This window comes from Lampetra planeri, chromosome 4 (assembly GCF_965212315.1).
Source record: "Lampetra planeri chromosome 4, kcLamPlan1.2.h2, whole genome shotgun sequence".
NCBI classification, from domain to species: domain Eukaryota; kingdom Metazoa; phylum Chordata; class Hyperoartia; order Petromyzontiformes; family Petromyzontidae; genus Lampetra; species Lampetra planeri.
In genome coordinates, this window is record NC_136110.1 from 21,468,752 (window position 1) to 21,483,621 (window position 14,870).

The following is a 14,870-nucleotide window of genomic DNA, read 5'->3' on the forward strand; positions in this document are numbered from 1 at the left end:
CAGAAGCGAGATAAGAGGGCTGTGGTGAAGCAGTGGTGGTGGGTAGAGAGGCAGGTGAAGCAGCAGTGGTGGTGGTGGGTAGAGAGGCAGGTGAAGCAGCAGTGGTGGTGGTGGGCAGAGAGGCAGGTGAAGCAGTGGTGGTGGTGGTGGGTAGAGAGGCAGGTGAAGCAGTGGTGGTGGTGGTGGTGGGTAGAGAGGCAGGTGAAGCAGTGGTGGTGGTGGGTAGAGAGGCAGGTGAAGCAGTGGTGAAGCAGTGGTGGGCAGAGAGGCAGGTGAAGCAGTGGTGGTGGTGGTGGGTAGAGACGCAGGTGAAGCAGTGGTGGTGGTGGTGGGTAGAGACGCAGGTGGAAGGGAAGAAGAAGCGTGAGGAGCCGGCGTCGCAAGAGAGTCCCGGAGCCATGATCGTGTCTGTGAAGCTGTTGCAGGGAGGGGAGTGCTCCCTTGAGGTAGAGAGGTGGTGGTGGTGATGGTGGTGGTGGGTGGTGGTGGGTGGTGGTGGTGATGGTGGGTGGTGGTGGTGGTGATGGTGGTGGTGATGGTGGTGATGGTTGGAGGTGATGGTTGGAGGTGAGTGATGATGGTTGGGGATTATGATGGTGGGAGCTGGGTGATGATGGTGGGAGGTGAGTGATGGTTGGAGCTGGGTGATGATGGTGGTGATGGTGGGTGGTGATGGTGGTGGTGGTGATGGTGGGTGGTGGTGGTGATGGTGGTGATGGGAGGAGAGTTGATGATGATCGCGGGAGATTGATATGGTTTGGAGGTGAGTGGTGATGGTGGAGGTGATGGTGGGAGGTGAGTGGTGATAGTTTGGAGGTGAGTGATGGTTGGGGGTGAGTGATGGTGATGGTGGGAGGTGAGTGGTGATGGGTGAGTGGTGATGGTGGAGGTGAGGATGTTTTGAGCTGGGTCATGATGGTGGGAGCTGGGTGATGATGGTGGAGGTGAGGATGGTTGGGGGTGAGTGATGATGGTGGGAGGTGATGATGGTTGGAGCTGGGTGATGATGGTGGAGGTGAGGATGGTTGGGGGTGAGCGATGATGGTGGAGGTGATGATGGTGGGAGCTGAGTCTTGATTGTAGGAAGTGTGAGTGGTGATGGAGGGAAGTCAGTGGAGGCGAGTGATGATCGTGTGACGTGAGTGGTGATTGTGGGAGGCGAGTGGTGATTGTGGGAGTTGATTTGAGGTGAGCTGTGATGGTGGAAGGTGAGCGGTAATGGTGGAAGGTCAGTGGAGGCGAGTGCTGATAGTGGGAGGTGAGTGCTGATAGTGGGAGGTGAGTGCTGTGAGTTGGCCACTAATGGACCTCGTCTGTGTGAGTGTAGGTCTCGGAGTCGGACCTGGTGTCACGGCTGAAGGAGCTGGTGGAGCGTGAGCTCAAGGTCCCCTCCGAGCAGCAAAGGCTGCTCTTCAAGGGAAAGCCGCTGATGGGTGAGCATCTGCGCGAAGCCACGACCCTGGAACGGGGTCCAACCCAGGTCCTGCTCCTGGAGGAGGAGTGGGTATGGACAGAGGAGGCACCGCATTGTTCTGGCTTTGACTCTTGCATCCTTCACGGCCGATGTGCTGGAGCTGTCAGAGCTAAGGGGCGGGGGGGGGGGTTTAACAACATCTAGGAAGGAAGACACAAACCTAAAAGACAATTCGCTTTCGTCTTGAAAACACCCGCCCTAGTCTGTGTGTCCTGGGCTGGCCGAAATGAGTTGAAAGTTTTGGTAACTTGCTTAAACGATACTTTTGTGTCACGGTATACACTACGTTCTCATCGTACAACAATGATATGATGACATTGCTTTATTAAATGTTTGGTAGTGATATCAAATGAGTGCAATAATCGCACGGTTGAAAATTATTTGATGGTCTTGTTGATTCCGAATCAAACTCGTGTTGGACGACCTGGGATACACAGCCTCGGTGTGCATCTAAAGGGCGAGTGTTGTTTAGGTTACGTGTCTACCTGTAAAGTGTCTTGAGCATCTGGGGTTTTTAGCGCACGGCTGTGTTGTTTGGCACTGCTATCGACGGGAATTTTAGGCATCTGTATTTGGGGCGGGGAGGGGAAGAGCAAAAACATCTTTAAAGTTTACTTTCGATAATGTGCCATTTTTGCTCTAGTGATCTCACTGCATATTTTCCAAATATACCGAGTGTTGAATCATTTTACTGCACCGATTTTCCAGGCTAATCCTACAACTTCATGAACATTTTGTCGATTCTTTTCACGCAATTTATTCTTCCATAAATCCCTGCGTTAAAAGGGTTTTTTGAAAATCTGTTGGCTACCCCATAAATGGGTAAGCTTTGACAAGTTGTCATCGTGGTGTCGGATAAAACACAGCGTGGGTCACACGAACTACATCGCTGGAGCACCATGAAACTCCTGTAATTCACGTAAAGTATTTTATTCTCACAACAAAAGCTTCAGACTTTTGTTAGACAGCCGCAAGGTGTTGTATCTTAAACGACGAGAGATCTTTGTCTTTTGTGTTTCTATATTTAAGCGTCCTGCCGTCGTATTTCCTGCTGTGATGTTCAAATGAGATGAAAGATCATTGATGCTTCGATCAAATTGTTACCTCGAATGATGACAGCTCGTTCAACTACACTTCGTGTTATCAGAACGACGCGTGGGTGGTGCAGCCGCCACGTATATAAATGGAGAATAAATGAGAATTTAAAGTTGCCTAATTGAGATTGTAGTTGAGTGAATCCCCGTTTCTCACATCACAGTTTAATTGCCCAATACGCACTCTTGCAGGAGGTTCAAATATAATCCATCTGCTTCAGATGCCAAAGTTTGCTCTGTGGGGGGTGTTGAATTATTACGGGCCTAGCAATGATCTGCTCTGCAATCATTCTCATCAGCACTGTCCTCATCATCATTTTGCTTCGGTCTCCGTGCGAGGCTGTCCTGCGCTCCCTCTCCGTGTGCCGCAGACGAGCTGCAGCTGAGCGACTACAGCATTCCCCACAACGCGCGCCTCAACCTGGTGCTCAAGGCAACCGAGCGGGGGGCCGTCGCCCCCACCCTGGCCCCCGAGTCGCCCACGGCCGCGGCGCCGGCGGAGGGCGACTCCACTTTCTGGGAGCTGCTGCCGCTCATCCTCGCCAAGCATTTCTCCCCGTCCGACGCGCACAAGGTCCTGCAGCAGTTCAAGAAGGTGCGTGACGCCCGGGCATAGGGAGCCCATCTAATCCACCAAGGCCCTGAGCACCCATGGAGCAGTGTCTCTACAGTGGGGGGTGGGTCCCTGTTCGATCTGTGTGGGATCCCTTTGGGATCTATATGAGATGTCTGTGGGATATGCATGGGATCATTCGAGGGCAGTGGTTCTTAATTGGGGGTGCAAGAAGCCCTTTCTGGGGGTGTGAGACATGCCACATTTTTTTAGAAGGTAAATCGAAACACAAATTAAGCACGAGCACGTAAATACAACTACTTTGTGTCACCAAACCTGTGTATTCATTAACGTGTTGTTAAGGATTGAGAATCAAAGGGGTGCAAGGCTGCAGTAAAGGTTAAGAACCACTGCTCACGGTTGAATCAGCTGAGTCTCTGCGTCACTGGGCAGTGTCCACGATGGCAGAGGCTTTTGCATCACTGACATAGATTAACATTACACCCCACAATCTGTACAACTAGAAATCGTGTCTGTGCGATCATATGTGCACTATGTGGAGTGGCAGCGTACCGTTAAGCACACGGCACTGAATATGGTGGTATGTGATTATTTGAATCGGTACTGGGTTTCCCTTATGTCCACTCAGTTTCAAATAAGTACCTTGTTCGGCTGGTCATGGAGTCTGGCCATGTGACCTGCTCAAGCACCGCAGTCCTTCACAGATGCTCACTAACAGCTCTTGCTGGAACAGTCCATAAGTTAGTGATATGGAGGATCTGCAAATTCACGATTGTTATAGGCCATGTTTTATCCTCTGGTGTGTTGACGTGAGCTCGAATTCCCATGCATGGTGCAGGACTACGATTGGACCCTCAAGAGCCTGAGCTTGGACGACGTGGAGAGGATAGCGACGCATCTCCTGCACGCAGACACGCCCGCCACTGCACGCGCAGGGTCGGCTGAGTGAGGCCCGCGCCGTGGCAGCCAATCGGAGCGCACGGCCTCGTGCCATGCGAGTGATTGAGCGAGCGGCGTCGAAGGAGGAGGGAGCGAGACGTCGCAGCGCTTGTCTGCTCTTCCACTCGCTTGCCCCCTTGCGCATCAAGAACCGAGTCTGCAGCCACACAGATCACGGCTGTTCGGGATGGGACTCAAGATGCAGAGTTTGTTAAAATGTGTTATAACATACTCTTTAGTCACCCGGGAAAGCCTTGTTGAGTATCATGGCTCTTGCAGGAGGGTTTTGCTTGGGAATTTCAGCCAATATCTGATTTGATTTGAGTGTTTATGCGTTCAAACTTAATTTGGAGCTTTCGTGACTGCAGGAATTACTCTTTGGTTCTTTCGGTAAAGTCACGTATAAAAAGAAAATAATTAATTAAATACTAGCATACGACGTTTCGATTGCAACACAAGCAATCATCATCAGGTATAAATGAAATAGAAACACAAATCTAGTATACTTAGAAATGTAATGTACACAACAGAGTCGGATAACATGTTTATACGTTGCGAGAGGAAAACCCACAGCTAGGAGAAAATGAGCAAACCCTGCATAAATAAGGTAGCACCGTACTTACTGTACTGCTTAGAATAATATGATTGTAACAGCCACGACATGGGTCTGTTTTTATCAACACCCCTGTACTGTTACAAGACTGAGAAAAGTTGTATTCCTGGTTGGGTTGAGAGAAAATGGCGAGCACACATGGGGAGGCATGTTGAATCATTTGCACATCGCATGGTGCTAGTGACACATTGAACACGGTGAAGTGGATTTTTCTAAAAGCCACGGTGGACTTGACTGAACAGGCGGTAGTTCGACCAACAGATGATTTTTACCCCTGATTAAGGTTGCTTCTTTTTTCCAAAACATGGGTCCATAGCCCTTGGACTGAAACACGGATCACTTGGATTCATTGCATTTCACAAGCGTCTCCAATGCTGCAAACTGCAATGTCTAAATGCACACACTCAGATGCTGCTGGTTTTTTGTAGGTCTCTAGCAATGGGATGTTTTACAGGTCTGTGGATAACACGCACGCTCCTTGTGAACATATCTGCATTACAAAATGTACTGTCTAATGTTTTATTTTAAAACTGTTCATTGAAATAAATTTGAAGGATTTAAAATTCTGTTTTATCTCCTGACATGGTGATTGCCTTGCATGTTGATTGAAGGCATGAACATTACCAGAATTCTAATAACCCCGGAACCAGCATAATAAAGTTGAAAGTTTGTAATTGAATTTACCAGCAGTAGAATGATTATTGTATGTTCTTATTGTATCTCCATGGCCTTTCTGGTGACGATCACTGTGTTTCGACAATATATTAATGTACAAAAATATATTTGATATTTAATAGGAATCGGTTGACCATTGCCACATTGACACAGAACCATGATTGTGGTGAAGGCTGTTTTATCAGAAATCCCTCCATAGTGGCATATCCATTAACGAATAGGTTCAGCGTATAGGTTTGTTAAGTTATCTAATACCAGGGAAAGGTCGCAGAGTCTTGTGACTTTCAGAGAGGTATTGGATGGATGCTTGGCTTATGCGGGTTTTACATTGTGGGATTTTAAGTCCTAAATCCAAATGTGTATTCTTAAACCGAAGCTGACTTGAGAAATCCCACACAAAAAGACAAGGATCATGCTCAAACCCAGCAAAGAAAATCATCTCGTGGGTATCCCTTGTAGAAATGGATTCGACGCCTTAATATAATTTTTCGCTGTATCCCCCTCTCATTCAAAAAGTTAAACAACATTTTAATTAAATCTTGACTTAAAGCTTTCGTGACTGCAGGAATTCATATTCTTTGGGTCTTTTGGTAAAGTCACGTAGATAGAAAATAAAGAAGACTTTCTCACTATTGCCTGATGAAGCTGGTTGCTGTCGCCAGCGAAACGTCGCACTCGAATTGTAAATGTTATGGGTTTTACTCTCCAACATGCCGGTGAAGCTGAACTATTAACGAATTGGCACGTTTTTGTTTTACGCGACAAACCCTTCCAAATTGCCTGTCGGGTGGTGGCGGGTTTCACGACATTTATGCGATCTAACCCACACTTTTTAAATTACGGATATTGGTGGCACGAAAGCCAAAATGTTAAGCATTTCTATTTATGCGATCAAACCCCAAAACACTTTATTACGGATAATATTGGAGGCAAGAAGGCCAACATGTTATGCATTTATATTTACACGATCTAACCCAAAAAAACCTTTATTATGGGTAATATTGGTGGTACAAAAGCCAACATGTTAAACATTTATATTTACGCGGGCTAACCCCAAAAAAACACTTTATTACGGATATTGGTGGCACGAAAGCCAACATGTTAAACATATTTACACAATCTAACCCCAAAAAACACTTTTAATTACGGAACATATTCTTGGCACGAAATCAATCATGTTAAACATTTATATTTACGCGATCTAACACCCCCAAAAAAAAAAACTTTATTACGGATAATATTGGTGGCACAAAAGCCTCGCCACCACCACTGCTGTGTTCAAACCGCGTGGTTTAACGCGAACCCTGACCCTGCAGCGTCGTCACCCAGGCAACCGCCCACAATCCCTGCTGCTCACTTCCGCGACAACCAAAGTAGCAGCAGCTCACGACGAGCGGGTGAGTGGCATTTTTACGGACTTTGTGGCCAGATTTGGCGACTTAAGAACCACTTCGGAGACGTTTGTTTGTTTGTTGCTGCTGCGAGTTAATTCCACGAGCGGCTAACGTTTTGTGCGTGTCAAAAAATCTCGTGGATTTGGCATTGCTGATGCACATATCAGTGCCCTACCTTATTACAGAGCAATTCAGACCTTATTGATCACCCCCATGACCCTTATAAATCCCAACGTTCATCCTACAAGGGAGAAACACAAACATAGACATACATGATTTTGCCCGTATTGAAACGGCTGTTACGTCGTATGGACCTCAAAACTCAATTTCCCTGTACAAGAATTCGGGCTAAATCATATGGGTTGAACAGCAATGCCGATGATATGAAATCTCGCAGCTGTTGGTTGATAGATACCCAGTGTTTTGTGGTTGACCTGCTTCCCTACGACAGCAAGCCCCGTTGCTGAAAAGTTCCGTTCTCGGCGAAAGACGCGTTTCCCCAAAACAATCTCGCTGTAAGAAACGTAACGATTACGTTTGGCGAGGTAGGACACACGCACGCACACGCACTCAGGTGAAATTTGCGGGAGAAATAACTTGAGGGTAACGCCACCGCGTTGCTGTGTCGCACCGCTCAGCTCAAGAAAGTAGTTCGCCGTTCACCGCTCAGAAACCGCGTTATAACGAAGCGCATTCAGCGGTGTAACGGTACGCGTTCCACGTTATAACGAACCATGTAACGCGTTATAACGAAGCGCATTCAGCGGTGTAACGGTACGCGTTCCACGTTATAACGAACCATGTAACGCGTTATAACGAAGCGCATTCAGCGGTGTAACGGTACGCGTTCCACGTTATAACGAACCATGTAACGAGTTATAACGAAGCACATTCCACGTTATAACGAACCATGTAACGCGTTATAACGAAGCGCATTCCGTGTTATAACGGGCGCGTTTCCGGGGTGTGAATTTTTTTTTCTCCCAATAGAAGATCCACGTTTTCTCGAAAACGTGTCGAGTGAACACGTATTAAGCAAGGACTTAACATATGCAATTGACATTTATAATGTCATGATTTTAACCACGGATTTCTACATTTAATATCAGTCAAGGCTTTTTCAATTCTTGTTCGTGTGTGCCAGAGAATGTTCTAGTACATTTGTTTACCTGGCCGAATATAATCGTGAGACTACAGGACAGTTCATGCTGACACGTATATGCGTTTTTCTTGTCTAGAGTGATGAAGTACATTGTACTTAGAATTATCAGGATTTGATTTAAGAATTTGACTACTGCCTAAAAACGTTAGCGCAGTAAAATCCACTTTCGTCTTGCGAGCATTGTGATACTGTCAGGTATGGCGATGGCGTGGGCAGTCCTTCATCCAGCAGCGGATAGATCTCGACCATCGATGACGATTTACCTTTTTTGTTTTTCACAACAGCAGCGATGTCCTCCTCCCCGCGTCGCGAAAGAAAGCTGCCGTCGCGCTGCGTCTCCGATCCGCTGGAGGACGAGCGGCAGCGGGGCGAAGCGCGCCTCTTCCGGACGCTGCTGGGCAGCTGCTACGGGCCCCAGGGCGGCCTCAAGCTCCTGCATAACGCGGCCGGCGGCCCCACCGTCGCCACCTCCACCTCGGCCGTGCTGCTCCCGGCCCTGCATCCGCCGGGCCCCACCCTGCGGCTGCTAGCGGCCGCGGTGCGTGGGCACCTGGGGCGGTGCGGCGACGGGGGCCTCTTCGCCGCGCTGCTCGCCTCCCTGCTGCTCGAGGGCGGGTGGGGGATTGAGGTGCCGCCCGGCCTCACGGGAAGAGTGCAGGGACGCCTGCTGCAGGTGGGGAAGGGTTAGGATGCGGGATCGCAGGCAGATTTCAAGGATGCCAGGTGATGATGTGTTGGGGTTAGGGCTGGCAGGCACACTGCAGGTGACCACCCGTTGCAGGTCAGAACATTTGGAATGCAGAGTGTGGGTGGCCCCTTGCTATAACAAAAGGAAATTAACACAATGTTGTAAATGTGACAATCTTGTCGGGTGGTGGAGGGTTAATGAGCCAAACAAAATACTACCACTGTATTATTAGATAAAAAAATAGTTTAATTTTACGTGTACATTTTAAATTAACTTATTTAGTTCAGTTGGTTTGATGTAGAAGAGCTGGCACCACTCAAAGGCTGAATTTGATAGTGGATTTCACTCATGCTTGATTCAATAAAATTGTCTCAGCAAAGTCATCAATAATTCCGTAAAAATCCATCCCATTCAACTTTTTAAATTGAATTCCACCCCGAGAATGAACATTGCTTGCGCCATCGCTCCACCCCGCAGCGTTATGCAAACAATGGAAAGCGGTCACGCAGAAGGCGCCGAGGGGCTGACGGATGCCACTGTGTGTTCCCAGCTGTGCGAAAGCTACCTGCGTTCGGAGGAGTGCGCTTGCCGCCTGCGCGTGGACCTGGGTTCGCTACCCCGGCTGCTGTCGCTGGTGCTCACGGTGCTGGGCAGCAAGCCGGCATGCCTCCTGTCACGACGAGCAGCGCGTCACGTCTCCACCGCGCTGCTGCGCTCCTTCCTCCACACGGTGCCGAGCTCCGGCCCGGCAAGTTGTGACGGCGGTGACGACGAACGGCCGACGACAATGACCCTGGGTCACGCCGTGCTGGTGAGCGCCGTGGGACCGCCGGTCGAGGAGACGCGTGTGCTGCCGGGGCTGCTGGTGGAGACCTCCGAGCTGGCGCTGAGCGTGGCGGGAGGGAGCCCAGGTGCCGAGGAATCCTTCCGTGTGGCCGTTTTCAACACCTCTCTGTCGGGAGACGTGGCCGAGGGCGGTGAGCGGGAGCTGCGCCACGAGGTGCGTCTCACAACTCGAAGGCTGCCTCTGAAATAAAAACCCAAGTTTTAGATTACTTGTACACATTGGACACAGAGTGAACCACGGGCAAACTCCTTGGCACAATACTGCGCTTGCTTTACGATTCATGCCAATGGCTTACATGACAATGCACTCTGCACATTGATACTTCCCCGTTGTGTTGTATATTTTTTACCGAATGCAATATCCTGCCTCGTACATGCTGTATACATCTTGGGCAGATTTTTTCCTTGACTCTTGAGTAAATGTAATGTTCCCCTGGTAATGTTTAGAGGCAAGCGTGTGCGATATGTCACACCTACTGTATGAATGTATCCAAAACATTGCAGGACTTCACGTAAAAATAAACGCACACATACAACCCTTTTGTCAATCCACTGCTGGATGGGAGCCTCCTCATGCCGTGCTCGTCTTGGGGTTTATTTGACCAACCTTCACCATGCTGGTCAGTGCGGGTCGGTTGGCGAAGGTGGGGAGCATAGACGTGGGAGCATGGTACAGTACAACAATGGATTTAGCTACACTGCCCTCTGCTGCCCACAATGCAACCACACAGGCTACAGCACCTGTTTTAGACTTGGCCCCACAGCTCCCCGACACAAGTACACGAAGAGAATACAACACATAGCCATATACTGCATAGCAATGTAGACTTGAGGCTACTGCTATTTGTGAGCACTTATTAAAGTCAGCACAGGTCATGAAAGGGTGCTGTGGGCAGGATCACGGCTGGACGCTTTTGTCTTCACCGGTGCTGATGTTTACACACTGGACATGAATTTTGCTGCGCTCTTGTAAGCCTAAGTCGACCTAGAGGTGGCCCAAGACTGGTTCTCAGATAAACGCACACACACCGTGCTGCGACGCATTCTACCCCACGCTCGTCTTCGCTTGGGTGTGTTGACTGGCACCAGGTGGCGGTCGGCGTGAGTGTGCACGGTGCCACGCTTGCGCAGCTGCTGAGTCTGGGTGAGCGGCTGCTGGCACTGGGGGTGCGGCTGCTCGCCTGCCAGAAGGTGGTCCACCCTGCGCTGGGCCAGTTCCTGGAGGAGCGCGGTGCACGCGTGCTCGACCGCCTAGGAGCTTCCCTCGTTGAGCCCCTCTGCCGCCTTACAGGTAATCATCGTCGTCGTCATCGGTAGGGCCTCATTTCAGCCGGGTCTGTCTGGATTGGCGAACCCGGAAAATTAGTTCTGTTCATGGTGCACCACTTCCACGCCTTGGTTGTCGACACTGGTCACATGCCACATGCCACAGTCCACCAGCGACCCGGAATATATTTACACTCCCAGCACACCACATCCATTGTACCACTGGCTATATTTGTGGCCACTAAGTACGTTCCATATACCACAGTCTTACCGGAAAATATTTCCAGGTCGCTGGTTAATCATCGTCATCATCGTCATCATCATAATTGCGTGCATCAGAATTTCCCCTGCACGTGCTCGGAGGTGTCCTGTGCGTGACATCCAGTGCAGCAAGTAGGCCGACGGTGTGACTTTACAAACGTACGCGTAAGCTACGGGTCGGCGGAGGCATTGCGAGCGCTGTGGCGTCTCTCCTGCCCACCCCCCCCTCACCGCCAGGCGCCCAGCCGCTCGGCTCGTTTGTGGGCGTCGTGACCCTGGCGCAGCTCGGACTCGTGCGGGGCACGGACGCCGTGCGCGTGGGGGAGAAGCGCTTCCTGCACCTATGGGGGGTCGACGCCCCCGCCCCCCCCCGTGTGCACGCTCGTGCTGTGCCACCGCAACGACGCCGCGCTCGCCGAGCTCAAGGTGCGCTCGCCTCGCTGGGCCGTCCGCAACGCCTCTCCGGCAGTGTCAGAAACCCTCCGTTTTTAAAACTTTTATTTGCTGCGCACGGACTAAAGAGCACCGCTGTATGCGGGAAAAGAAGCCCCTTCTGTGGCAAATGCGATGCACGTTGGGTCCACAAGGGATTGTGAGATTCCAATCCTGCATGGTGTTTGCCTGTGGCCTGTGGCCAAATCACGCTGTGGCCGATCTGATCAGACCTCAGAAGCTCAGCAGGTTTCAGCCTGAATGGATGACCACCATGAATAACAGGTGTTATAGGATGTGTGGTTGGCATCAGAAGGCAGTGCAGCAAAAGTTTCTGTTGTACTGTACCTCTCTTGCTCCCACGTCTATGCGGCCTGTTTATACCAATCCACACTCACTCACGTGATAAAGTATTATCATATACTCTTTGGTTTTTTCGGTAAAGTCACGTGACTTTACTGAAAAAACCAAAGAGTATGGATCCTTGCAGTCACGAAAACTTCAAATCTAGTATTATCATATAACCTACATGACCCGCATAGCATAGAGAAGCCCTCATCTAGCAGTGGATTGAGCAAAGGCCTATGCATGTATATGAAACCTTGCGTGCTTCAGGTCTCTCACCTCCGACCACAGTGAATTCCCCATGCTGTTGTGAGTGTAAGCCCTGCTTCCTGCATTACAGCTGGCGTGCCAGGCAGCCCAGCATGCCCTGCAGGCTCTGCTCAAGGAGCCGCTGGCCCTGTTTGGCGCGGGCTGTACGGAGACCCACCTGGCCGCCTACATTAGACACGCGGTGAGTCCGTCCCTTCAGTAACATAGGCACCGCACAGAATGTGGTGCATCAGCATTGCACGTAGACATAGGCCAATGGTTGCCATCCATCCTTCTTCCTGGCATTTTCCTACGAATGTGAGGTCTGCATTCCTGGTCCTCTTTCGTCACTAATTCCTCTCTTGGGCCACTCCACAGTCAGTCATATCCTTGTTTGCTATTTCGAACCATCTATTTCTAATCCTTCCATCTCGGTCTCTGGCCTGATGCTTACATGTGTATCACCTTATTTCCAAAGAGCCGTGATGCATTACATGTTGCAGTGTAATACACAAATGAATTACTGGTGAACTTTCAAACGAGATGGACTTGATTCTCATAGACAAACATCATTATCGAAACGCAGGAAGCGACCAACAGGTTTATGCAATGCAAGTTGTGGCACCGGCCACGTCACCTCTCTCAAGAGCCTCACCGGCCTTTATTATTCAGAGACAATCGCTCACATTACTTGCCCACGCAGTCTGTGAGCCCAAAAGGGAGGGGGGGGGGGACCTTTGTTTCTGTTTGCGGCGCTTGCTGTGATGCAGGCGATGGGGCTGAGCGAGGAGCTGCTGCAGGAGCTGCGCTGCTCGCGAGCCCAGGTGCGCAGCGTGGCGTCACACCTGGCGGGTGCGCTGGAGGCCGTGGCGTGCACGCTGAGCCAAGGCCGCAGCACCCACCTTGTGGACAGCAGGTGCAGACCTGGTTTGGTTTGAGGTTAGGGTTCACGTTGGCGGACTGTGCAGCCGCACAGCGTCCGTTAAAATGAGGAACCCCTATGCTTGTCTCAGTGGTAAGGCTACGGTTTTGGCCTGATACTTTTTTGTTACATTCACCGCCGAGGTTTCCGCGACATTACAGCCCTGCGGCCCTCATTCCTGTCTGCCACCTGCCACAACCCACTACAGTGCCACCACCCGCCAGCTGTCACTGCCACTGCAAATGACAACGGCTGACATTTTGACGGAAGCCGTAAGTCATGGACTGAAAATGCAGATTTGTAGTTTCAGCACGTGACATACGGCATTTCTTTTTTAAAGGAGATAAAGCGCCTAATCCAATGTGTTTGTACAGCCATTCCCAATATTATTCATAATCAACGTTTTTGGGTTAGATCGCGTTATTTATAAATGTGTCGTAACCCTCCACCACCCGACACGGCCAATCAGCAAAAAAAGCGTCACGTTGACAAAAGACAAATAGTTCAATAGTTTGAGTACTCAAAAATTGTAAATGTTGTGGTTTCACGCTTCAACACACCGGTGGGCTAAAGCAGTGAACTATTTGTCTTTTGTCAACGTGACTCTTTTTTTGCTGATTGGCCGTGTCGGGTGGTGGAGGGTTAAGACACATTTATAAATAACGCGATCTAACTCAAAAACGTTGATTATGAATAATATTGGTCGCGAAAGCCTACGTGTTAAACATTCCCAATATTGCGTGTGTATTTTTCGTTGACCACCGTGACTTCCATGCCAATATCATAACCTCGCTTGTAGGTTCTTGATGGAGATGTGCCTGGCTTGGTCTCGTTTGCAGGTTTGGGCACCTTTGGGTGGCGTGGCGAGTAGCTCTGCCGGACGAGGACTGGGAGGCCGTGCTCCAGAGTTGTGCGTGTGGCGCCCTGGTGTCGCCCCCGCCCGGCGTGAGCTGGCGGTGGCTGGGCCAACGTGGCCATCGTGACTCCACGTCGCTGGGTGACGAGGCGACGGCTCCGACACCGCTGCTCGCACCGCCGGATCCTCCACCCTCTCTGCTGCTCGACTCCTTCACGGTCAGAAGCAATGCCCTCCAAGTGGCTGTGGAGGTCGCCAGCCTCCTCCTGGATGTTAAGTGCACGATCGAGGACACCAATTAGAAATAAAGCTAGCAAATGTCTTGTTTCAAATGGGACAGTCCCTGTTGCCCTGAAAGATTTGCATACATCAGTATTTTGTCCTTGTTTAACATGTTAACTTTAGAGAAGGGCCCTTAGGCTACAGAGGTAGGCTATTCGATAATAGTGGCACGCTGTTAAGACTGTAGTGGCATACTGTTGAGACAAAGTCAATATTTTACTGGATGCAGAAGCCCAAACCGGTTAAACATGACAAGGCTTCTTGTCAACAGTGTGTGATTGGGTTTGGAATGCCACAACGCTTGTGGGCCTTTTGCTCTGTGCCGTGAGTTGGAATCTGTGTCAGTGCTTATTATGTACATGTCTGAAATGACCTGCCCTGAAATTATTTATTTTTCATTTTGTACGCATATGCAGGGTTGTGTTAACATATAATAAAGCTATTCTCGATACATTGCTGGTGTTTGCGTGCACTTTTTGCGAGACTAGATTTAATCACGCTGAGACCCGCACCTTATAATCAAGCTGCTTTGCAGACAGACCCAACACAGGAAACCTGTGAGCATTATAGGCATCTCCTTTCATGATTTCCCACACGAATTGTGTCATCTTTGCGTAGGGGGGTGGAACACCTCCAGCCCACGGTCCAGGCACCGACCGTGGCTTCATTTGATACATTTATCTGTCACTGCAAGCATCTGAGGCACGCCGATTGGGTCCTAATAGTTCGTCCTGGCGACACTGTTGCTAATGTTAGCATGCAAAGTCGCCTCTGTCACAGCGGGAAATGTAAGCCCTG

The 14,870-nt window shown here is 49.9% G+C and overlaps 2 protein-coding genes across 2 annotated transcripts; both read left to right on the forward strand.

The window, feature by feature from the left end:
• The first annotated feature begins 202 nt into the window (after window positions 1-202).
• Window positions 203-5,373, forward strand: LOC144717835 (ubiquitin-like protein 4A). The gene is made up of 4 exons (XM_078593529.1): window positions 203-446; window positions 1,328-1,433; window positions 2,940-3,163; window positions 3,981-5,373. The coding sequence occupies exons 1-4, from the start codon at window positions 399-401 to the stop codon at window positions 4,089-4,091; spliced, it is 489 nt and encodes a 162-aa protein (XP_078449655.1). The 5' UTR covers window positions 203-398; the 3' UTR covers window positions 4,092-5,373.
• Window positions 5,374-6,747: 1,374 nt separating this feature from the next.
• On the forward strand, window positions 6,748-14,527 carry MKKS (MKKS centrosomal shuttling protein). The gene is given in 9 exon segments (XM_078593526.1): window positions 6,748-6,766; window positions 8,210-8,598; window positions 9,164-9,613; window positions 10,549-10,750; window positions 11,224-11,351; window positions 11,353-11,412; window positions 12,104-12,214; window positions 12,783-12,928; window positions 13,774-14,527. Coding segments are annotated over 8 exon segments (1,800 nt in total). The 5' UTR covers window positions 6,748-6,766; window positions 8,210-8,214; the 3' UTR covers window positions 14,093-14,527.
• Window positions 14,528-14,870: the final 343 nt, after the last annotated feature.